The sequence below is a fragment of the Leuciscus leuciscus genome (genome assembly GCF_965113295.1).
Source record: "Leuciscus leuciscus genome assembly, chromosome: 22".
In the NCBI taxonomy this organism is placed as follows: domain Eukaryota; kingdom Metazoa; phylum Chordata; class Actinopteri; order Cypriniformes; family Leuciscidae; genus Leuciscus; species Leuciscus leuciscus.
This window is the reverse complement of record NC_138746.1, coordinates 31,231,930-31,259,355: the sequence shown is the minus strand read 5'-3', so window position 1 is coordinate 31,259,355 and position 27,426 is coordinate 31,231,930. Positions and strand designations below refer to the sequence as shown.

General features: G+C 38.0%; 1 protein-coding gene across 2 annotated transcripts in view; it reads right to left on the bottom strand.

Moving 5' to 3' along the window:
- Nucleotides 1-27,426, bottom strand: part of ppp2r5d (protein phosphatase 2, regulatory subunit B', delta) — a 52,694-nt gene that overhangs the window by 24,064 nt on the left and 1,204 nt on the right. For both annotated transcript variants that reach the window (XM_082154615.1, XM_082154616.1), the window contains exon 3: nucleotides 22,336-22,507. In XM_082154615.1, the coding sequence (XP_082010741.1) occupies nucleotides 22,336-22,507 (172 nt within the window). The remainder of the gene's footprint in view (nucleotides 1-22,335; nucleotides 22,508-27,426) is intronic.

Sequence of the window (27,426 nt, the reverse complement as noted above, 5' to 3'; positions counted from 1 at the left end):
ACACATCTCCGGCGAACGGCTTTTTCACGCAAAAGAAAAACTCTTCATAAAGCGCAGTGAAATTCAGCGACCATGTGGCATTTCCTGATGGATCGAGGTTGTTCGTTAACTTCATTTTACATTTTACTCGTAGATATTCGAATACATTGTTTGATATTCGACATCCGTTCGAATTTGATTTCTCAAAAGTGACAGCCCTAATATATATATATATATATATATATATATATATATACACACACACACACTCACCTAAAGGATTATTAGGAACACCATACTAATACCGTGTTTGACCCCCTTTCGCCTTCAGAACTGCCTTAATTCTACGTGGCATTGATTCAACAAGGTGCTGAAAGCATTCTTTAGAAATGTTGGCCCATATTGATAGGAAAGCATCTTGCAGTTGATGGAGATTTGTGGGATGCACATCCAGGGCACGAAGCTCCCGTTCCACCACATCCCAAAGATGCTCTATTGGGTTGAGATCTGGTGACTGTGGGGGCCATTTTAGTACAGTGAACTCATTGTCATGTTCAAGAAACCAATTTGAAATGATTCGAGCTTTGTGACATGGTGCATTATCCTGCTGGAAGTAGCCATCAGATGATGGGTACATGGTGGTCATAAAGGGATGGACATGGTCAGAAACAATGCTCAGGTAGGCCGTGGCATTTAAACGATGCCCAATTGGCACTAAGGGGCCTAAAGTGTGCCAAGAAAACATCCCCCACACCATTACACCACCTCCACCAGCCTGCACAGTGGTAACAAGGCATGATGGATCCATGTTCTCATTCTGTTTACGCCAAATTCTGACTCTACCATCTGAATGTCTCAACAGAAATCGAGACTCATCAGACCAGGCAACATTTTTCCAGTCTTCAACTGTCCAATTTTGGTGAGCTCGTGCAAATTGTAGCCTCTTTTTCCTATTTGTAGTGGAGATGAGTGGTACCCGGTGGGGTCTTCTGCTGTTGTAGCCCATCCGCCTCAAGGTTGTGCGTGTTGTGGCTTCACAAATGCTTTGCTGCATACCTCGGTTGTAACGAGTGGTTATTTCAGTCAAAGTTGCTCTTCTATCAGCTTGAATCAGTCGGCCCATTCTCCTCTGACCTCTAGCATCAACAAGGCATTTTCGCCCACAGGACTGCCGCATACTGGATGTTTTTCCCTTTTCACACCATTCTTTGTAAACCCTAGAAATGGTTGTGCGTGAAAATCCCAGTAACTGAGCAGATTATGAAATACTCAGACCGGCCCGTCTAGCACCAACAACCATGCCACGCTCAAAATTGCTTAAATCACCTTTCTTTCCCATTCTGACATTCAGTTTGGAGTTCAGGAGATTGTCTTGACCAGGACCACACCCCTAAATGCATTGAAGCAACTGCCATGTGATTGGTTGATTAGATAATTGCATTAATGAGAAATTGAACAGGTGTTCCTAATAATCCTTTAGGTGAGTGTATATATCATTGAGATTACCTGTTATAAGTGGTCAATGATAAATGCGGCTTAAGCAAGTTCCTGAAATCTTAAATCGGTCCCATACCAGCGAAAGCACGATCACCTTTATGAAGGCGTTTAGTCCTTGGCACGACAAGAAGTATTTGATTTTCTGAACGCAATGCTCTAGGGGGATTATAAGGAATCAAAAGTTTTGCAAGGTACACAGGGGGCCTGATTATTTAGAGACTTGTATACAAACATTGAAATCTTATTTTTGACTCTAAGATGAAGTAGGAGTGTGAGATCCGGAGATCTTATGCAATGCCAGAAGAGAAGCTCTGAGAGTGATGAGAGGAGGGATGGAGGAAGAGGAGGATGGCCTGGTGCCAGCAGGTTTTCTGCTGATGAATGCACAGGATGCCTTTCACATTCATATAATCAAATCAAATTTGCACTAGTCTAGTACATGCATATAAAAGCATGACACGAAATAATCAGAGTCAGAAGACAATGATAAATGGTGGGGGTGCACCCATTATGAAACTTTGAGGCAGATACTGATGGCTAATCATTTATTTTTCCACTCTTATGTATTAGGAGGTTGGCAATATACCGGCTGAAACTACAGAGGTGGGCAATACAACTGATTTCAATGATATAGTGGTATAAATTTGTCATCTGTTCCAAATTAATTAAAATGTGTAATGCATTAGATATTAATGTATTTTCGTTAATGCTTAAAAATGTGTACATTGTTATATATATGGTTATGGACCAAAAATAATAATATTGTATTTTGACATATTACTCCACAGATTTTTTTAAAAGACATTTTATACTTTTATTCAGCAACAATGCATTAAATTAACAAAAAGTGACAGTAAAGACTTGTACATTTGTTACAAAAAGAGTTCTATCAATTTCTGGTTACAAAAAGATTTCTATTTCTAGATTTCTATTCCAAATAAATGCTTTTCTTTCCCGAAAAAAAGTATCAACCCTTTGTAATTATTTTGAATGTAATAATATTTCACAATACTACTTTTAAACTGTATTTTTGATGAAATGAATGCAGCCTTGGTGAGCAGAAGAGACTCATTAAAGAAGCATTACAAAAACCTTACTGACCCCAAATTTCTGAACAGTAGAGAAATGTCCACTAGCAGCACCAAAACTGCTCCAGTACTATTAGGAGCGCACTATTGTGACTCTCTTTAGGACTGTGTTTAGCTTAAGTGATGCAAATCACTAATAATTAAGCATCTCTGAGCCATTAAGATAATTGCAAGCTAAACTGTTATTACTATTATCACAGGGAACACACTGTATCTCTGGTGTGCGTTTGAACTGGATTTGTCACAGACTAGCGTTGTGATGAGTGACACCTGTGAGACTGAGTACTGGTGCAAGACTGCCGGTACTCGTTATGTCAAGTATTCTCAGATTTGTCTAGGCGCTATTTCGTTTGTCAAATTGCAAAATTACGGTAATGATGTTTGAAAAATCATACATTTTATATTTTATTTTTCAAAACCACCCAGCATCACTATTATCTTGTTGCTTATTAGCATGCATATTACTAGGATATTATTAGTACTTATGAAGCACATATTAATTCCTTATTCTGCATGAACATATTCTACATTCCAGTACCTAAACTTAACAACCTACCTAGTAATTAGGAGTTTATTGAGGAACAAGTCATAGTTAATAGTGAGAATTGGACCCTAAACTAAAGTGTGACCAAAATATCTGCCCTGAATTAAGCCTAAAGCATGATGGGCCAGTCTGCGATCACAGGTTTAAGACAAATATTGTTATTTGTCGATAATGACGGGTGGGAAAAAATGATAAAGGTTGAATGGATGGTAAAAACAGAGAGCAAGAAAACATGAGAAAGGCATAAAAAGGACTGCAACAAGATAGGGCTGGGTGATACGGCTCAGTATTTTTGGCTAAATGGCGATATACAGTGCATATCTCTTTATTTTATACTTTCTTATTTGGATAAAAAAATTGTATCTGTACTTATCTGTAAAAAAACAAAAACATCCTGCCCAAAGCTGTCTGACAAACAATGTTCATATTGAAGGCTATGAAAACAAATATAGTGAATGTATATATATCTAGGCTGTGCTATATATGCAAAAAAAAAAAAAAAAGGGTTACAATAACATTAAATTATATTATGACAACATTACAATCTAACAAAAAAAAAGAATGTGTTTTAAAGAAAAAATTAGAATCACTAAATTAAAAATAAAAATAAAAACAAAAGCACAGATTAAATGTAAACTGGTAAGACGAACACATTTACTCATTTGAGCTTCGTAATTATATTATCCCTACATTTGATTACCCCATTACAATAGTCACTTTACAGATGCTGATATCCCAAAAACATACTTGTAGGTTTAAAATTCTACAAATGGCTCATTTAATCTCCAACAACAAATATTTTGGCAAAATGTAGCTATATTTTAGTCAGAATTATGGCACTCCAATTCTATTGCACTTTGTCTGTTTGGCACGCATGTGCGCAGTGGTGTGTGAAGTAGAGGTCTACCGATAGTGGATTTTACCGATAACGATAGCTAGGTTGGGCCATACTTGCCGATAACCGATTAATCAACCGATAGTTTTTAAAATTGATACTGGATAAAAACAAACATAACACTCCAAGTAAAACAGTGCTGAACTTTATTATAAAAATAATAAAACTGTACTGAACCATGAAAACATGCTAAATGAAATAAATATATAATATGAATAAATATTGAAGTCAATAAAAGACATTCATTCAAACTGAAACAAAAAGTAATACTCTAAATAACAAATAAAACCAGTTACATTCAAAATGTAACAATTAAACTGTTATTTTTCAAGCCAACTTAATGAATAAAAAAGTAACAAAATTTGATCGGTATAATATTTGAGCAATACAATTGCACCTTGATCATTCATGTTAGTTTGATAGTGCATTAACTATGGTTAACAAATAAAAACCTTAATTTAAAAATGTATTAGTACATGTTAATTAACAAATAATGAACAATCCGTATACAGAAGTTATTAACCTTAGTTAATGTTACATAAGGAATTTTATTGTAAATGTTATCATTTCATATCCAAACAGTCATGCTTAAATATCTACAATGCCAGAGCATTGAAATTACATAAATATTAAATGTATAGTCTCACACTTTTGCTTCTATTTTATAAACACTTGATGATTATCTAATCAAAATAACAAAACGTATTAAAGTGATGATGAAAAAAATAACCGAAATCGAATGCTTTTCTGATTTGTTTATGTTTCTGTCGGCTGTATGAACATATGAGTTTGCTATCTTACATCTCTAGCTTTAAATATGCAACTTCTCTGCATATTAAATGCATAAAAGTGACCAGCTGGATATAAACTAATGCAAATAGATGGTAACAATTGTGACATTAAACATTCGGGTCGGACTTACGTTTATTTTTGTCAGTGTTTTAACCGCTTGAGGTACTACTAATGTTAGCGTCCTCTCAGCCTTGAAGGCAAACAAACATATACTGTTGTGCTGTTCTTTCTCTACTAATGCAGCATTTAGTCAACAAATTAATCACTTTATAATGATATGACAAAATGTACTGTATACATAGACTACCTTTTAGCTGTCGGTGCTTTAAACACGCATCTGATGTCAGCACTCTCCACGCAGCATGTGCTCTCAGTGCAGCACGCAGAATCACGTGTCGAAACAAACAACACGAGGCATCAGCGATAGTTTTTATTACTCCTCTAGAGGCCGCTCTTGTACTGCATGATGCCAGCAGACCCTTCTCAGCTCTCTCTTTACTGTGTAATGAATGACAGCGCGCGCTTCTCAGCCGCTCCAGCAACGGACGCAACCAGGAAAAACTATCGGTATGTATTTTTGCCGATAACGATAGTTCCACCAATCAACTATCGGCGCCGATTAATCGGCAAAACCAATGAATCGGTCGACCTCTAGTGTGAAGTTTAGGGCTGTGACGGTGGCAGTTTTTTACCACCGCGGTAGTAATGGACCCAAATACCGGCGGTGTTGCGGTTGTTGGGTGGGGGGTGTTTTGAAATAAATAAATTAAACAAAAACAAAGAAACAACAAACTAAAGCCTGTAAAGCATTGAAATAAATATCAGTAAATACTGGTAACTTACATAATATAATAAAGTTGAATCTATTTAAAAAAAAAAAAAATTAAGAAAAAATTTCGGTTAATATTTCCACACAAAGGCGCGTGATATAGCCTACCGCTCTGCGCATTGAGAGGGATGTGGGACACAAGCAGGAAAGAGACCATCGATCTTTTCGAGACCATCATGTTTTCTACTTGTAAAAGGTATGAAGAGCGAATTTTATCTTCTACAAGGGCAAGGCATTTAGGCTGTTTGCGCGCTGCCAGAGAAAGCCAGACTAAAATCACCCGCGGTTGTGAAACGCGCTTTACAAAATGAACTTGACGCTTCTTACCAATTATCATGTCTAACAAGCACAAACTGTGTTAAAAAGAATTTGACTTATAAGTAAAAATGTAGGCTATCTGTCCTACAGCGTTTTTTCTACTTTAACACAGTAAAGAATACGAAAATAATCGACCTAAAAGCGAACAAAGGAAGAAACGTTTATAACGCGTCTTTGGGTGAGACGCGAGTGAAGATATGGGAAAAGAAAAAAGAGATTCATTCCATGCAGGGATGAGTCACGATTTTTGAATATTCGATTAGTTGATTTAATTATAGAATATCTAATGTTCTAATGTCTGTTGTGCGATCATTCTCTAAAATAAAATCTCCATGTTCTGGTGCTGATGCAGTGGTGATGCGTAACCGGAGGGTGACGCTGCCAATAACGCACATAACATCTGTCACAAAGAACTGGCAAAAGTAATGATTATGAACGTGTCAAAGATAGCAAGGAGACATTTGAATTGTTTATTAATAAAGTGTTTTTTTTTGTGTGTGTCAGTGTCGGGCTGCAAAGATGAAGTTGACGATGCTCACTCTTTGCAGTGAACGCGCCTAGAGAGAAATGCACACTTCATACGGAATACACAAGCATATGCTAGTCGGTTTATTTTCGTTTTGAATTGTTTTGTTTAAAAGTATATAATTCAAGCTTTCTATAAGAATAACTAATGGAATATTTTTAAATTCGCTAATAATCGGGTGACCAGATCGCAAACCAGAATTCAAAGCCGACAAAGCTTATGTTTATGGGCTCACGTAGGCTACAACTCTCTCATTCGTCATGAATTTAAACTTTTCCATGGCTGCGATATTACATTTAATTGCTAACCTATTATTTATTTTGTAAACAAAGCTTTGTGTGTCATAATATTAATGTTAAACAGCATTCATATACAAACATTTTTTTTAGGCGAACTACCGCCGGTACTACTCAGCCACCGCGGTGGCGCTTTACAACCGCGGTGGTGCGGTTGTCAAGTTTACCGGCACAGCCCTAGTGAAGTTTAGCGGAAAATCGCTTACATAAGACTCATCCACTCCTGACAGCAAAAATGGAGATATCTGCATGACTTACTAACATTTACGGATGGAGAATCTACCCGTGAAACGCAAGTTACAGTGAGGAAAACACCACATCTCAAATGCATTAAACCGTATCTGTCGGTGAATCTGACGGGGCAAGCCGCGTTAACCTATACACGCTAACTATATCGTACAAGTTATTTTGAAGCCCTTAATATAAAGCATGTCTCATGTTTAGGAAGAATTGAATTATGCACTTTCCACACAGCAACTCATCCTGTGCCCTAATATCAAACTACAGTATATCGATATAAACGGCATTGCCTCATCCTTTACCGTTTAGAAAAACATTTATAGATTTACTGTGCAAAGTCGCTATACCGCCCAGCCCTACCACAAGACACTGCCACTGCCCACACAAACTTTAGCAGCACACTGTCAAATGTCTCACGGAGGACCTATTCGATTATCTCAATCTCAAAGTTGTCACAACTCCTGCAAATCAAACCGGTGTGTGACAGACACTGGAGCTGCAGAACCCACAGGGAAGCATTTATCCCTCTCTCTCGGTCTCTTATGCACATACATACAATACAAATGACACAGAACACTTGCCATTTAGTCCGCAGTAATTATTGCATAATGAGCCGTGCCTTTCCTCGAGTCCTGCAGATGGAAAACAGGGCTGAGCGCCGGAAGAAAAGCCCTTATGAATGTGGGATTACTAGACCTCTGGCAGGAACATGAGTTGCCTATTGCTAGAATCACAAAAACTTTTTTTCAGGCTGCGGAAAAATAACACATTGATTTGTGTAAGACATTTAAGAAAAACGATATAATAAAACAAATTTTTTATAATGGGTTTATGTGAACATAGTTTTCACTTAAACTTAAGTTCATTTAAATTAAAAGTTATAATATATATATATATATATATATTTTTTTTTACTCAGGGCCTGAATTTCATTTTGGAAAATGGGGGGGAAATCCCCCCTTAGGTGATTCTTATGGGGGGGAATTTTTAATTTGAGGGGGAGTTTAGACTTTTTTTTTTATTACATGTATCTCGCCTAAATGTTTGCTCACTCATTGCATTTTTACAATGGGGTAATTACATTTACATTTACATTTATTCATTTAGCTGACGCTTTTATCCAAAGCGACTTACAATTGCTATATATGTCAGAGGTCGCACGCCTCTGGAGCAACTAGGGGTTAAGTGTCTTGCTCAGGGACACATTGGTGTCTCACAGTGGATTCGAACCCGGGTCTCTCACACCAAAGGCATGTGTCTTATCCATTGCGCCACCACCACCACCAATTTTGTTCTTAAGAATTTACACAACACAAGGAAGCTTGATTTCAATCTTTGAATTAAATTGAAAAAAGTAGCACAAATAAATACAATACAATAAAGAGAAATAAAGAGAAAAGTTTTTGCTTAGGTCTAACACTAGTATTCAGAAATACAGAGACTGAATAAAGTAATCAAATGTAAAATAACACTGGGTAGTATTTTAGTCTAAATTAGTCTAAACTAAATTAAATTAAATACATAGGCTATTAATCCTGATTCCTTAAAATGAAAGCTGTGTTTTGTTGTTTTGACAAACAAATGAATGACAGACACATATGACTGCTGTCCCTTTAAGAGCTAGTGCACGGATCCTGTGTTCATTATACGCTCACGTGCGATTTATGCTTATTTAAGACATAACCGACTGTGTTTAGATGATACTCACCAAGACCGAAATTGACATAATTTTCGCATGTTTTTGACTGTTAAAGCGATATAATCCACGAAAAATAACTTTTGTTACCCGCGAGCTGTTTGTGAGGCGGCTTTACGTATGTGTGCAGAGAGAAAAAAACATCTCTCGAATAGTTTAAAATCGCGTGAATGCTTAAACTGGTAAGACTTAAAAAGACGTGCAAATGGTAAACTTTAGTTTACTCATGATGCAATGCTGGCCCGATTATGCAGGTGACAATTCAGAAGTATATCCCGAAACGCGAGAGTGTATTATCGCCGCCTGCAGCGCGCTTAATGATTACCTTGTGCAACCCATATTGAGAGATGAGAGATAGAAGACGCAGCACCGCTGAATCACTCACGCTGTTTGTGAAATTGCGTCTCGCAGACCGTTTTAAAATTTGATTTTATAATCTGTGTGGATTAATCGGCAATAATCCATATCAACAGTTTTTCCAGGTCGAGTCCATTGTTGAAGATGCTGAGAAGTAGGGCTGCACAATATATCGAAATTATCTAAATATCGCAAATGTATATATCGCGATATGCATATCGCAACAGCTTGCAATAATTGGGGTCATGAACAAAAGACGAAGAGAAAAAAATCACTCGCTGCTCTTGGCTGAATAACCTTTGTACCTTTAATAAGAATCAGTATATATTTAATTCAACCAGTGAAAACTAAGCAGTGTTTTATTTTGACATTTGATTATTCAGTTTCTGTTGTTAAATAAACCTAATGTAAGATAACCTGAAACCCAGTGGTTTACACTGATGTTAAAATAACACTTCTTATGCTACAGTAAAACACTGATGTTCAGTTTCAGAAGTTGTAGGGATGTTTTCTTGTCACAAAAGAATGTGAATCTTATATCATTTTAAATATATTTTAAAGATCAAACTAAATTTTACACACTTTAAGCATTATCGTATCGCATATCGCACTTTTCTTCAATATCGTGCAGCCCTACTGAGAAGTGTCTGCTGTCATTATACAACATGAGGGCGGCCCGTAGAGGCCTTGTGGTGTTTGTTTTGACAAGTGAGAGCGGGACACTTCAGATGTGCAGAACTGTTCAAAACAGACAAAGAAACAGTATGTAAACAGTACATGTTTTCATATCATTATAAAGTAATTCATTTGTTGACTAGATGCTGCATTAGAAGAGAAAGAACATCATGTTTGCCATCAAGGCTGAGAGGACTCTAACATTAGTAGAACCTCATAGAGATTGATACCATCTGTTTGCATTAGTTCATATCCAGCTGGGCATTTTTATGCATTCGTTTGTAAGTAAAGTTGCATATTTAAAGCTGGTGACATGAGAAAAGCAAACTGATATATTAATGCAGCCGACAGAAACATATCAGAAATGCATCCGATTTCAGTTCTTTTTTTTAATCTTCACTGTACATAGTGTATAGATATTTAAAGATGACCATCTTTAAGCATGACAGGACTTATATGAAATGGTAATACTACAATAAGAGTCCATCTGTATCATTAAGGTTAATAAATGCTGTTATTAGTATTGTTCATTATTCAACATTTAGCCTACTAATACATTTTTACAATTTTAGAGTTTATGTTACCATTAGTTAATGCACTATGAACTAACATGAATGACAAAGGTATATGTGAATACTTAATATTAACATTATATAGTTTATATAAGTAAAGTACACTTTCATGGTTCAGCACTTTTTTATTTTTGTAATAATGATCAGGAGAATAATGGAGTATTTTCTTTGTTTTCATTCAGAATCCATGTTAAAAACACTCGGTCGGGTAATCGGTTATCGGCCAGTGCCAGACCAAACTAGTTTTTGATATTGGTCAAATCCACTGTTGGTCGACCTCTTACAGGAACTGTAGTCTTAAAAAAGAGGAAACAATCAGGGTGCATTCAGGTAATCCGAGAGTTTTTATTTTTTCTTCTAAAATGTGTAATGATAGTTGCCCAACACTTATAAATGACAGCAATTAACAGACTTCATATTGTGTCTTTTTTTGTTGTTGTATAATAAAGACCTCATCACATGGCCAAAACATTTATTTTAACAAACACATTACTGTAATGGCACAAAAAAAAAATCTACATGTCTTTAGCCAACATGAAACAGATGAACTAGGTCAATAAGTACAAACAATATTCAAAAATAGCAACAAACGTCTCCTGAGGCATCTCCATAGCAAGATTATAATGAGACTATTGTGGGCAATCCACAGAAAACACCCAGCGCTTTTGAAGAGCACATGCAATAACCTCGAGGCTCCTAAACAGATGACAAGAAAGAGGGTTTTAAAGCATTGTGCATGGTTCTTAGGGCAAGCGGATTAAAATAGTCTATTAAAATGATAAGTGGTCACATAGTTGTGTGCTGTGATGATCGTACACTCTTACAACCAAGGCAATCTATGTCCTGACACACGCTCTATAGCTGCACCTACAGTAACCACTACACAGGACAGACACATCAAGGCCCGAAACACTCAAATGCAAGATTCTGAGCTGCGTTCAGTGTTAGCCCAGGCTAATCATCCAAATTACGTCCCGATGACCTGCATGTGACGGTAAACCAAACAGGACTGACTGAACGGTCTTTAGTCAGGGCGTAAGGTCAGGAGGTAAAGCTCCTATTTCACATATGATACTGCAGGGCTCGAGCAGAGCATGAAAGACGCTCGGGACAGATGACGGAACGGTCACTGTCCTGATCGGGCCAGTGCCTCATCGCCACGAACGTTTAGCAATTACACGTTTTTAAGCCTTGCCTATTGAAATATTCTAGTGCAAGAAGATGCGAAAGAGAATATGGTATAGCTCAATTTGGTAATCCTGTGAGAAGTTTTGTGCACAAACATTGGAAGTGCGCACCCAGAGAGCCGCGTCTCAGACAGTGCGCGAATACTGAATTGTGCTCTTTCACATCTTCTTGCGCTTGAATGGACAAATTCACACAAAATTATGTCAAAAGGCCCATTTTGGCGAGTATCCCAGTAAACATAGTCGGTTATGTTCTAACGTAAATAGATGAGAAACAAAACGCATGCGAATGAGTATCTTGGATCCGTACATTAGATCTTAAAGTGACAGCAGCCTAATATACTTCTGTTTGCCATAATGATGCACCGAAATGAAAATTCTGGGCCGAAACCGAAACAGAACATTTAGGATGCACTTGGCCGAAAACCGAAACTGAAGCCGAAAATGGCTTATTTTAAAAACTTATATATATATATATATTTAAATTGCTTGAATTTAATGGATCTGAAATGAAAAATCACAATATAATCAAAAAACTTTTATTAACAGTTACATAACAAAACAAAATATTTTTAACAATATATATAAATAATACCAAATAATATTATTCTTCAAGTTTTATGTTCCATCAAATAAAATAGTTTTTTTAAAAGTTGTGCAAAAAAAATCCACAACTTTGGAGATTTTTGCAGAACAAATGTTACATATTGCAACTTTGGTGTCCTCTCGTATAGGGCTGTCACTTTTGTGAAAAAATCCTGTTCGATTTTTGAGGCATAATTGAATCGTTAGTAAATTGCCTATATTTGGCGTTGATCCGTTTTCAACGCCAAATATAGGCAAATCCACGGACAACTAAACAGGCATTAGGACGAATGTAAAGAGGGCGCTTGAGACGCGCACAAGTCAGCAATGTGGACTGCCATAACATCAATGAAAAACATTACTGAAGGCTACATATTATGCACTATATTATGCAGAAATAGGCTATGTGTGTGTGTGTGTGTGTGTGTGTGTGTGTGTGTGTGTGTGTGTGTGTGTGTGTGTGTGTGTGTGTGTGTGTGTGTGTGTGTGTGTGTGTGAACCTGCAGTTGCTGTGTGACACGCGTTCGCTGCGGGTGTATCATGACGAGCTGGACGCGCTCCGAGAGAAGGCCGTTAAAATCGATTCCCTATTTTCGTTTTCGAAACTTGTGTTGGTTGGTCCGATAGATTGTGCAATAAGTGACAGCCCTCTGACATGCTTAATCTTTGATAGGCAGACGCGTGATAACAGCTTGACCGTGAGTGAAACCTAAGCGCTTGCGCCGGATGGGAGGGGCGGGTGACATTCATTTTCGGTTTACGTTTTCGGCATTTTTTTTTTTTTTTTTTTTTGGCCAAAACCGATAATGCCATTTTCGGCCGAACATTTTCGGCGGCCGAAAATTCGGTGCACCCCTACTTACTTACATATAAAGTACAAGAAGTTTCTATCAGCAGTCCCATAATCAAAATTGTGACTACACGGCCTGTTTTTAAATGTCTACCATTGTAACGTTTACATCTACCAATGTCTTTATAAAATGTGTGTGTGTGTGTGTGTGTGTGTATTAGTGTTCATTTTGTCAGCTGTTTTTCAATTGAGTCTTCATCCTGTCAAATGTACCTTTTAGTTTTCATCATATTTAGTCAACCTTGTCCTGTTTTTGTTTGTCGACTAAAGGTCTGAGCATTTTAGTCTAGTTTTAGCCAATTAAAGTTTAGTCACATTGTCATGCTGCATAATGGTTAAACTGATAATCCCGATTATTCGGCTCAAAATTATAATCAATTCAAATTAATAGAAATGAATTTGTACATTTCATCAGAACTATTGCACTTTCACCTATAAGCACAAATCAAGAGAATGTCAACACATACGCATGTTTTTGTTCTAGTTTCCTGATTTATTAGAGGCTATTTATCATACAGGCCTACTAGTAAAACAAGTAACTTCTCTAAAAAACTAAACATTAATCCAATAATTCTAAATTACATGAATGTTTTTCTATTAAAACAACAGCAAAAAAGACTGTATTGTTGCACAGGGGTGCGTAAGTGCATTTATTCAGCAACCATAATCGCAAATATAGTTGAGAGATCCATTTTAGTGGATTTATTACAGGTCATCACTGAGAAGGTTTGAACGCAGATTTAGTAATAGCAAACAGCGCAAGTGCAAGCTTCTTCCGCAGAGTAGAGAGAGCACACACTCATGGTTGCCAAACTGCTAACTCAGGGTAGAAAACGTGTTCTTTAGCAGAAAAGCTCTGGTTTGGGGATTTAAATTCTTGATATCTGGCAACTCCAAGCATGAAAGCTCTGAGCGGCTTGTTAAATACAGTCTGTAATGTTTTTTCTCCTCTTTTATTTGACAAAAACAAAGAGTGGTTTTGGTCAAGTTTTAATTTTAACAACTACATTTTAGTCTTTTTCATCAATGATATCATGTTGATATAGTCGCAGTTATCGTTTAGTCACGTTGGTATCGTCTAGTAGTCATTAGCCCTATTCGCACTGGATTAGTATTACCTGGTGACCTCTGTCCTGAATAAGATATTTTACATAAAAGATGTTTACATGTAGTCCACAAAAAAAAAAAAAAAAGAAGCTGAATTTATAAAAATGGCCCCGTTTTTAGCACAACCAGACAGTCATAAGACTGGGAATTAACCTCCACAGGCAAATCACTGATTTTCACTTTCAGTCACACTAGACCACAGCCAGACCAACATGGGTTTTTATTACAAATTCTTTTTGTTATACATTCTATTTGAATAGTACACCATTTCAGATCACAACAAGTTGACTCTGATTGGATGCACTACATTTGAAGCCACTGTAAAGTTAATACAATAATACGGTTTTGATAAATGTATATATTTATTGAACACTGGTGTATTATCATAGTGCTGCCAACTCGAGGTCTACACGGACCACCCGAGACCCTCGGACCCGGGATCCGACCCGGGAACCTTACGCGAACATGCAGTCTCAAGTGCGTCATGTTTCTATGGCAACCAGAGCTTCTGCAGTGACACAGTGACTTTACCAATTGACGATTGGCTCTTTTACTTAAAAGGTGGGACATATTCTGCCAAACCGCGCTTTACACTTTCTCCCATTTTTGTGATAATATGAGTGAACCGTCTTGTTTAAAAGCAAATAAATAATGCTAACGTCAGCGGCCATGGCACCGAACGAGCAATCGTTATTCAAAAGGTCAAACAGTCAAAGTTATTATACGAGTTAACTAGTGGACTTTTGAAGCTGAAATAATGAGTGGATTAAGCTTGGAATAACGAGAGGAATAACATGAATAGAACTTTCTTGTCGGAGGATTGTAATGCATCACAGTCAGTCAGGTACAAGGAAGGGAGACGACTAGTGGTCGACCGATATTTGGCACTTTTAAAATATCGGCATCGGCCGATACGTTTTTCTGATTGGCCGATGTGTTGGAAGCGGGACTTTTATTTTGACGGTCGGCGCTGAGAACACCAGCGCCAGAAGAGAACGGCAGAGCCTGATCACACAGCGCTCACTCACATTCTCCGTCTTCATTAGTTTACGATCTCTGTCAGTCATATCTAATACTTTGTTAGACAGAACTGGTAAACAAAGAAAGTAAATGGTATGCGAAAAAGTAAAGTTTTGCTTTTATATTATTTATAGGCAAACAATCAGGCTAAAATACTTCATTTGCCGTCAACATTCAGCAAATGCGCATCTAAGTTACATCATTTAAACAAATCTCTGAATATCTAATAAACATTTAATTTCTCAAACCTTGCAGATTTAATGGAATCCAGCTGTGATATCTTGTGAAGTGTGCATTTGTAGCCTGCATAAATGTGTTAGCCTACTGCGAGTGACGGTCCGTGCGAAGTGAGTGAATGCGAACAGAAGATCAGCTTCACAGGAGACGCGATCGAAAAACTTTAAATCCTTCATTTTAAAATGCTGTGCTATATCCAGTTGCCCACTGTGTCACATTCATATGGACACAGGTGGAACGCTCTCCCCACCCTCATCCGGAATGCAGAATCCCTGACAACATTCAAAAAACAGCTGAAAACCAATCTCTTCCGTGAGCACTTAACCTTATAAAAAAAAAAAAACACCACACATCGAAACACCACTTATCAGGCTTATGCTACTCTGAATAATACCTGAACTTCGTATTTTGAGCACTTCCTGCGTTGTTGTTGCTCTTGCCTCTTTATGATGACTCGCTGAATTTAGTCCTAATTTGTAAGTCGCCTTGGATAAAGGCGTCTGCTAAATGACTAAATGTAAATGTAAATGTCATATCGTTTTCACTGTGCTGTATGTAATATTAGCGTTATCTTGTCTTTATTTGAAAAAATATGATTACCAGTGCGCACAATATTACCAGATTACTGAGTGCCGTTACAGTGTTTACTTCCTTTTTATTTACATATCCATATATTTTTAAACAATTACTTTATTTGTGAAAAATACTGTAATAGGATTGCAGATTCAAGAAGTTGCCATGTTGTATAAGCATGTTTATTTTAAAGATTTGTTTTCTAATTTATTTAAAATATTGATTAAAATAAATATAAAGTATATAATAAAAATATCGGCTTTATATCGGCCATCCTGCTCTCTAAGATATCGGCATCGGCCATCAAAAAACCAATATCGGTCGACCACTAGAGACGACGGCTACTAAAATTAGTTACAAAAAAAAGGGTGTATTTGTACTTGTAGGGTGGAATATGTGACAATCGGGTCTGTGTCTTCCCGCCGGGTTCGGGTCCAGCTTTCAAATAACAGACGGGTCCAGGTCGGTTCCGGGTAGTACATTTATGGCATTTCTCGGATCTGCACGGGTTCGGGTCCAGCTTTTGAAATAAGAGACGGGGTCCGGGTCGGTTCCGTGTAGCACATTATTACGGGTCTCTTTATCTCTTAATCTTTGGACCCGTGTTGACCTCTACTGCCAACCTACTACCATTTTATAAAAGCAACAAGCTAAGCGAGGCTGTATGTTACAGTAAATTTACCAAGTGGCTTATATTGCATTAACAAATACTGTTATACCATGGTCTGTCTGAATATTCGATTCTGATTGGCTGGAAGGTGTGCAATAAAACCGTTTAATGCACAGATAGTTCCAAGTCAACTGAATCATCGTTCTATAAATGCGCTGTTTTCATTGAAGCACACATACGCATATGTCACTCCCACACAGAGCGGAGATCACGCTGGACACACACAGAAACTTATCAACGCTGCCCCATCACTTTTAGCAATAAAATAGCTTTGCTACATTATATTTCTCAGCAACGAGGGGTTTACATCGCTATTTTGAAGTAATCAAACTCACAGCTTAATTGTTAATAGAGAGAGAAACAGATGCAGGTATGAATCAATCTCTCTCTCATTAAAATCATTTAATGCACAGCTAGCCCTGGATTATACATTACTTAAACCACATTTTACTAATTGCAAAAACAAATTTTAAAACGTTCTGTCTCAAAAATGTATTAACTACATATTGAATATTAACCTAATGCATTAATAATTAAATAAACTATTACTTTTAAAAAGGTATGCAGCTGAAATAAAGGAGCTGAAATGCAGTTTGACCTCTGCACACCAAAACTGCAATAAGCATTTGATAAATACTGTGCGTTTCTTATTTCCCCAAGCAATATCTTAGGACTAGTAATTGTACGTTTAAAATCTTCAGCCGCCAGAATGATGGTTCAGTGACAGTGTTGTATGCCTCACACAATGAGCAGTGTTTCTCCCGCCTGCACATCTGTATGGTACACTGAGATCATGCTGCTGCAGGCAACCACCGCGTGATGCACAATGTTCTTCACAAAACTGTGAAAATATATGCAAGCACTCATTCGAAAGCCTGTTCAAATATGTCATCTCGAAACTTACGTAATCCACTTATGTTGAAAAAATAGAACAGAGATAGCCAAGAAATGATCTACTTGCCCACACTGCCACAATGCATGCACAAATCAATTATACATGTATGCATGGTGTCGTCTGCATTCTGTCTCTTCCTGTATCAACTTTTAGTCCATTCCAATTAAGTCTTTCATTCTAATTCATAATGAATATTACTTCTGCCTACATGCCTATTCAAAACACTAGTAACCTAAACAGTGCCGGTACTTCGGGTATAGTCAACACTATGATTAAAAACAAAAGGGATAAAAAGACCAGCCTAATTTGATTTGTAAATGTAGCATAGTGTTAAATTAGTATATTTCTTCTGCTGCCATCATGAAATTAAATTAAGAAAAACGTTAAATTTCACTGGTACACACAGATTTTTGCCATCCAAACTGGCATCATGGCAGATACTGAAGTAAAATCACTCTCTTTAATGGAATTCCTAGACAAACACTGAGCTAGTTTCGCTTAGTTCTCACACAAAGACAGGAAACGGGAGATCTCCGTGCTTCCTCTGTTTGTTTGCCATGTGGACATCCAGAGATAGTGCCAGACCACCAGAATCAGTGTTGCCTGGGCCAGAAACAAACACACAGACATTGTTCTGATGCATACTTATGTTTGGCACCCCGTATAGAAAGGTGAATACGTGTATTGGTCAAGGCTCCACAAGAATGCTCATGACGCATTATTCAACCCAGAGTATTTTTAGATACAGCGTGGTTAATCGAGACCATTGTAGCAGCGTGCAGATGCACAACTCTAAAACTAAAACACACTGCAATAATCACTGCAGTAATTGCTTTTACCACAAGAGAAAACATTTCTAATCAAACTGGTATTTCACATTATAGTATTAATAACAACAACTGTAAAGAGCAACTCTTCTCAAAACAGAGCCTAATTTATGAAAACACAGGCACTAACAACAGTCTTGAAGAACTGCCTTCCTCAGGGAATTCCTGAAAGTTTAGGTGCAGGTCGAGAGGTCACACAATGGGGCTCAGCTCTAGGCCTCACACTTCTGCCACCACAGCTCAAAACCACTGATGTGCATCACAGATGAATTATGACAAAGTGCTTTGGTGTTTATATTGTTATATGTTGTAGATGGTTGTAGGAGTGCATATTTGATCTCCAGCAGTTATATACAGTAGTCAACATTTAAAGTGGATCAAAACCTTGAATTTTGAACAATACCCGTTCATGTCTTAGAACAACTTTGAACTTTTTTTATCCACTTCAAATGTTGACTAGTGTATTTACACACATACTGTACATACACACCGGCCACTTTATTAGGTACACCTTGCTAGTACCGTGTTGGACCCCTTTTGCCTTCAGAACTGACGTAATTCTTCATGGAACAGATTCAACAAGGTGCAGGAAACATTCCTCAGAGATTTTGCTCCATATCGTCATGATCGCATCACACAGTTGCTGCAGATTTGTCGCTGCACATCCATGATGTGAATATCCTGTTCCTCCACATCCCAAAGCTGCTCTGGATTGAGATCTGGTGACTGTGGAGGCCATTTGAGTAAAGTGAACATGTTCAAGAAACCAGTTTGAGATGATTCGAGCTTTGTGACGTGCGTTTTCCTGCTGGAAGTAGCCATTAGAAGACTGTACACTGTGGTTATAAAGAGATGGACATGGTCAGCAACAATACTCAGGTGTGCTGTGGTGTTTAAACGAAGCTCAATTGGTACTAAGAGGCCAAAAGTGTGCCAAGAAAATACCATTACACCACCAGCAGCCTGAACCGCAGGATGGATCCATGCTTTCATGTTGTTTACGCCAAATAACGACCATCTGAATGTTGCAGCAGAAACCGAGACTCATCAGACCAGGCAACATTTCTCCAATCTTCTATAGTCCAATTTTGGTGAGTCTGTGGAAATTGTAGCTGAAGTTTCCTGTTCTCATCTGACAGGAGTGACACCAGTGTGTTTTCTGCTGCTGTAGCTCATCTATTCAAGGTTCGACATGTTGTGTGTTCAGTGGTTTTAACAAGTGGTTATTTGAGTTAATGTTGCCTTCCTATCAGCTGAACCAGTCTGGTCATTCTCCTCTGAGCTCTGACATCAACAAGGCATTTTCACCCACAGAACTGGATATTTTCTCTTTTACGGACCATTCTCTGTAAACTCTAGAGATCGTTGTGTGTGAAAATCCCAGTAGATACTCACTAAATACTTCCAAAATACTCACACCTGCCCATCTGGTACCAACAACCAAACCACGATTAAAGTCACTTAAATCACCTTTCTTTCGCATTCTGAAGCTCACTTTGAACTTCAGCAGATTGTCTTGATTGTGTACATTCCTAAATGCATTGAGTTCCCATGTGATTGGCTGATTAGATATTTGTGTAAACAAGCAGTTGAACAGGTATACCTAATAAAGTGGCCGGTGAGTGTGTGTGTGTGTGTACTGTATATACACTAGGGGTGGAACGGTACATGTATTCGTATTGAACCGAATCGGTACGGGCATCACGGTTCGGTGCATGAATTTACACGGAGAATACACGGTATAAAAATAAATAAAACTCGCGTGCAAATTAATGTAACGCGGAACTACTGTTAGATACGCGGGTTCTTTAGGGACACCTAATCTGTAGCCCTGCCTTAAGCTGGGTTTGTTTATACTTTCGCCTGCCTCCGCAGCGCGAGCCTCCCCAAATGGACGAGGCATTTATACTTCGCGCTCGCTGGTGTACTATTCTTTGAAACGACAGGTGCGACTCGGTGTAATTGTCCTCTAAACCATCAGGAATCAGCGGTGAGAAGTAAGGTACACTCGTGAATGTTTATTTTAGTAAAACAACACTTTAGTACACCAAAACCACACTACAAAAGAATCGTGTAAAGCAGTAAACCAGATTATTCCTTGTGACATTAGAAAAAAAAAATGGATATGAGAACGTAACCTACAACTAAATTAACGTTATCTTACATCATTTCTAAACATTTTTATTTAGTTTAGTGAACCTTTTTATAAAACATGGCCATTTATTTTTATTTAAAGGGCTTATGTCTGCTATTGTAGGCTCATTTTGTTAATGTAAGCAACTAATTTAGACGCAAGAACTGGGTGCCGGTGCTGTGAGATGTACATGCTCGGCCAGATTCGGCTCGAAGTCGTGCGTCTTCGGATGCGGAGCCGTGCGCGCTAAAAAGCCGTGCATTGCACACCGCCACGCGAAATGTGGCCTTGCGCACCCAACGCGCACGACCGCCCACACCGCAATGATGACATTTTTGCTGCGTGCACCCTCGCGCTCGTGCGTCCGCACATAAATAAGAGATGCTTTATTTTCAGTTTTATAGCTGATTGTCTTATTTTGTTTACATCTTACTTTACACACTTCAGGGCAGGCTGTTAGAGATGCGCGGTTGGCGGTTACAGCCGCGGACTCCGCGGATAAACCACGGATCGGGCGGATGACGTGATGAAAAATAATATTTTAATTAAATTCGGGCGGGTGAACCAAGTCATCAGCAGCACCTTGCATCGCCCAATCAGCGGATGGCGGGCGGGTGCGGTTTTGAAAATTGGTCAAAAACGTTGGTGCGGATGGATGGCGGACGGATGAGGAGTTTTGTGATGCAGTTGCAGATGAAATAATAGCCCATCCGCGCATCTCTACAGGCTGTTGCAGCTAGATGAGGGGAGAGACTGTATGACACTAGATGGTACAGCCTGAGACATGCACAATAAAAAAAATTGCCTTCTGCATTTTTGTTTTGCTTTTCCCTCCATTGTACCGAACTCGTGCCGAACCGTGATGTCTGAACCGAGGTATGAACCGAACCGTGACTTCTGTGTACCGTTCCACCCCTAATATACACATACTTTTTGTATTCTAATAAATAAGATAGTTTGGTCTCCTCTCATTGCAATTCTTCATTAAGGAAAATTACATTATTTGACATTTTCATTGCGCCCCTAAAGTTAAGTTACATTTTTCGGCTTACGAGCACATGTGCTCATTGGGTAAAAAAGGAAGCATGAAGCCCTTCCTGTCATTCATTCACAACAGAAGTTTTCAAGCTACATTTCTAAGCATTAACCGGTCAACTTCCAACATGCGGTAACACAATGACGCAGTAAATTATGTATGTGGTCACAAGAGGCATTTGAAATGGATTTTAAATGACTCTCTCTCAGCTGACCACTTGTGATCAGATGACAATCTGAGATAGATATGTTCAGGTGTAAACAGTACCTAATATAATGAAAACATCACATTAGCTGACGACGTAGTGCTGAATAAATTAAACCATAAGCTTTTCAAGGCATAATCCACACCAGATTCTAAGAAATGAACTGCAAGTAACAGGCTTAATTAGATTGAAGATTAGAGCGTAACTCTCTAAATTGTGAGCTGTGGCAAGGTTTCACTGTCCTACTTAGAGAGACACTTGCACTGCTGATCCAATTACAGTCTACGAGTTGTCATGTGCTTAAACTCCCTGCGTGGCCAGAGAGAAAGGATTCTTCCTGACCGAGACTATGAACAGGAGTATAAAAGAGAGAAAGATTAAGATCTAAAGATGAGAAACAATAATCGTCATCTCCATATGAATTCCAAAATCTATTACCAAATTTGCAGGGATAAAATACTTTCGATATGACTGGAGTTTGCAATAAACAATCCAAGTCGCACTTCAAAAACAGCTCCATCTGGCACAATAATAGACTTAAAAATAATTCCGGGGTCATGCAAGGCTGCCCTCTAACAGTTACCACAATTAGCACCATTCACTGTGATATGTACACAACAACAGATCATTTGATAATTTCCAAGAAATCTTCAACAAAGAAAGAAGAACTGTGTTCGACCATGTTCTGTTAGGAGTCGTTTCTACCTTTGATGGTGGGAAGCTTCTGCAGTTCCCGGTTCTTGCTGAGGTTGAATCGTGATGAACTCTGTCGACGCTCCTTCTTTACAATCTGTGGCCCACCTGAGTACTTAATTTTGTTGAGCTGAGTGGGAGGTGGAGTGCTGTTGCTCGGACGCTTGCTGGCTGTCTGCTGGGCCTGGGAAAAAAACACAATGTTCAGAATCAAAATGGGCACATTATCCCAATTCTATGCAATTTCACCACTTTTGGTCGCAGAGGGTCAGACTCCAGTGCCTTCTCATGGAAAACACAATCGAAGAAACAAAATAATGCAACAAATAAGAAAAAGGCAGTCCTGCTAGTCAGAGGCAAGGGAAACACTCATTCTGGAGAGCATTTTATTGGAGAAACATTTGGATACACCCATAAGGGCGAGAAGACTCAGAAGAGTCATCAATATTTTTGGTCTGCTTCCTCGGAAGAGAAAGACTTTGAATTTTAAATGTGTGCATCTTCTAAAAGTGAACGTCGACTTTATGAGGACACTAGAATATAAATGGCCTCAAAGATAACACACTTGCAACTCTATTTTGATTGGTAACACTTTATTTTACAGTGTCCTTGTTACATATGTTACGTGTACTTATAGTAATAAAAGTAAATTATGCATAATTACATGCAACTAACTAAGCTTTCCTGTAGCTCAAACAGTAGAGCGTTGGCGCTAGCAACACCAAGGTCATGGGTTCGATTCCCAAGGAAAGCAAGAACTGATAAGAATGTACCTTGAAATGCAATGCAAGTCGCTTTTAGGGATGGCGAAAACTAAAAAATTTCTTCACCGAGCCTCATTAGCCGGGTTGAAACCGGTTAACCGATTAGTTTAAAATATGCTACGCTATTTGAAATAACAGCCCTTCCACTCACGTAACCTTTTTTAAATCCCCTACAGTGCGAAACATGAGTCCCGCAAACGCGGCGCCGAGGAGCTTGTATGTAATCGGAGGACAAATGGCTCCTTAGTTTCAAAATGGTTTAGGTACAAGGTGATCGCGTTGAAAATAAAGGCGTTTGTCTAGCGTTAGAAGCTCATTTGAAACATTGCCGCGGCTCATTTAAGAAAATGACAGCTCCGAAGAGACGCCGCTTTAGTTTGAGGTGGTGCTAACAATAATAAAGAAAGATGATGATCATCATCACCTTATCTGTTACCACTGAAATGTAGATGTAATGCATTTCCAAATCTAAGCCCATCTTATGCGGAATGTTGCCTAATAGACTGCAACACGATAAAACCAATGGATAAAAACAGGCACCTTCAGAATGCGTAAAAGACGCACCGGCCAAGGCAGGTCTAACTCACTGTGTGCCTTCTAATAACAGACAGAACAACTCTTTTGTATCATTTTGTTCACTTAACACAAAAAGATCTTGGAATGACATGGCTAACCTTAGTAGCGTTTAGTCCACTGTCTATAATAGCCTAATTTAGAGATCACTTACCGACTACCGACAACGTTGATACGGTCAACCATCGGTCAAACGGTCATCGGTTAACATCCCTAGTCGCTTTGGATAAAAGCGTCTGCCAAATGCATAAATGTAAATGTAACCCTCAAACAAATCCTAACCCTACAGTAAGTAGCCTACATGTAGTTGCTTAATATTACTAAGTACTTAAATATATAATTACACTGTAACAATGACACCTTAAAATAAAGTGTAACCTTTAGATTTATTGTGTCTTTAAAACAGCTGACTTCATCATCAAGAAAGTGCACCTGTTAAGTTACATCTCTCTTTCTATTTCACTAGATCAACAAGTATTCCTCTACGCCTTGAATTACAGTTTTGTTTACATTTTATATACATATTAAAACGTATTTATCCATATCCGCATTATACGTCATAACTGATTTACCATATTGATAGAAAGTATCTGCCAAACAATACGAAATTAAGTCAGCTAACTGCGTCACACACCTCACTGGGAAGCAACTAACTCAGATGCAATATTGAGCTCCATCTGATTATATGTACTGGAATAATTGAGAAAAACAGGGTGAAAATCACTCCCCATTATGAGAAATTAATTTCAGGGCTTAATTGTAATAAGGAACAGCAACTAATTTGTTTAATAAAAAAAAGTTTTTTTTTTTAAATTGGCAAAAAACAAAAACAGAAATGAGAGCAGAAACACAGTCATTAACAATTCAACCTTGGCATTGTTCCCTTTTCTCATATTGGACACATTAATTAGGAAATAACATATACGACCCTATAAAACAAAAAAGGAACATTTATTTTGACATCTACAGTGAGCCTCTGTTGACTGATGATGTCTAGTAGAGATGTTTAAAGTAACTGAAGGTAGTTTTTATCCACATTTAACATATACACACACATACATACAACTATAAACAAGTATTTTCCAATGGCAAAACATTGTATAACACCTATGCAACCACTGTTGTAACACCAAGCAACGCACCACATCAGTCAACAATCTGCAAGCAAACGACCTCCCTATTGGGAGTTGAAATCCACAACTAACCTAACCTAACCTACATACCTCCTTATTACCATTTCTAGATTCAGCCTGCATTAAACATTCATGAGTAGCCTGAGCTACCCATCAAATAAATATGTCTTCAATGCAAGATGAGCATCACAGAAACCATTTAAACCATAGGTGTTTAATTACAGTATTACCACAGTGGGACTGTCCTTTACGAACGTTGCTTGTCAAGCTGTACGATATGAACCCAGTGAGATTTTGTGCAAAAGTCAAGGCAGACTGTGCGACAACAACCGTCTTTAATGACTATGTGATATAAATATTAGCTAAGGCCTTGTCCACACCAATACGGTTTCTTTTGAAAACGCATCTTTTTCTCTTTGCTTTTTGAAAACGCTTTCCCAAGCTGATAAAATCAAAAACGCTGTTTTTGCGTAGTAGTGTGGACCGTGAAAAGTGAAGTATTTGAAAACAATGACGCATGTTTAGTCATGTGATGCATATTGAACCTATAGATATGCATGTTTTACCGCTATTGTGCCTGTTATGTGTTATTCACTTCCACACTGTTGCTAAAATATGTTACTTTATATACTCTCTTAATATTGCAGTCCTGCAAAGATGACAGAAAATGTACTTGCAATTGCTGTCCTGTGGAAAAACATGAGAGCAGTCGCGTTTTAGACCAAACATATAATAACGATCTGGACACATCAGTGAATGGTGAGATATTTTGCTAAATAAAATGATCAGAAGAATAGCATGAGAGCTTTATAATATCTGTTACATCTTTATCATCTCAGTGAGCTTTTACACATGCGCTGTGAAGTGAATTGAACATTTTGCGACGTTTCAGTTTGGATGAGAAACTTTTAGAAAACGCTTGAAAACCCTAGTATGGATGGAGAGCATTTTGAAGCATCTTTCAAATGTATCCGGATTAATGTAGACGTAGCCTTAAACAATATTTTTGACACTGCCTGAACTTCATGTGAGGCTAAGTTTAATTGCAAAGGCAATTAATCGGCCGCCAGTGAGAATGTCTCACTAAGCTGTCCAAGACTGCCAATTTTGCCCTACGACAAAATAAATATTTCACAATCCTCAAAATTAGTCTCAGGCAGCAAAACTGAGGCAAAAAAATTAATAAATCACACAGTGTGCTCACAGCTTTTGATCAGAAAGACATTGATTAAATACCGAAGCTAATCTCTTATTTATAGGAACACAGAATCAATGCTAAACCGCAATGTATTACTAACACCATGGCTGAAGCAGTTCAGATCGCTGTAGAAAATTGCTAAATGAGATGCATGTGACGTTTCCGAAACGACTATGTGTGCCCTCATGGAAAAATCCTTTATGCATTGAACGATTTTAATGAAGAAAAAAGCGACACTCGCTGTCCAAGCAACAAGCAGTATGTGTGTGTGTGTGTGTGAAACGACTGCCGCTGTGAAACACATGTTGAGGCCTGCCCACAGCATTGCAGAGCTGCCCTCAGTCACAGGGGTTGCATGACTGAGTCTGACTTAAAATAGACCAAATCAATAAATTTCACCCGCTGCTACGTCACTCTCGGCCAGTTGAGTCTGTCTGTATCACTTTGAACAACAGTGATATATTTCAGTTCTAACAGGGTTTACAGAGACAAGCTATTATGTCAATACAACCACACACTGGGAGGGATACAACTCAATCCCTAAATGCATACAAATGTAATTATCTAGCAAATCATTAAAGATGCAAAAAATATAAAAGATGAAACAACCTTTCCTTCATCACACTGAATGCTTCTTTACTAGGGTCTAAAAAAACAAGTCTGACAGCGTTCGGATGCCACAGAAACAATGATTTAAAAAAAATTCAAAAGGCAACTCTACAGTAAACAGAGTTTGCAAGTCTATTTGCCTGAAATCTAAACGTTAACTGTGGAGGACACTAATCAGTCGCCTGAAGAAATAAACTTCTTTTTATGAACATGGAGGCACATCATGAAGATACATTAATGTAGACAAGTATTTATATAATTTAATATTTTTTTAAATGATGAAATAGCCTACTGATTTGGGGCATTTTTTGTGCGACTGAATGTGCAAATTTTGTGCTATGTTCAGTTGAAGCAATACAGTATCTTGCCATTTACTTAAGTTGATCTGAAAAATATATTTTAAGCTACTGCTATTAGATTTAATAACATACAGAAAGGCCTACAGTCTAGGCTCATTTGCTCATTTTAAGAGGGGACTTGTTTTGGATGGATGGACTTGCATTGTTTGTTTGTTTTTTATAGAAGAATAAAACACCACTTAAAGAGCCACTTCAATCTTTCTGGTTAATAAAGCAGAAATAGAAATGGGGGATGTCTGGAAACTAGGTAGATAGCATGGGCTTTACCTAACCTCAGCATAACAGTATACACTGCAAACCTATGCCAGTGACAAGTCAAACGTGCTTTTGGAAGAAAGAAAACGTCTTTATGTAACATACAGAACAAACAGCTGCAAAAAACAAGCAGAATCAACAGGAAGTGCAGAGATTACGTCACATATTTCTACACAAATTGTACACTGCCTTGTAGAAGTCAATGAAATTGA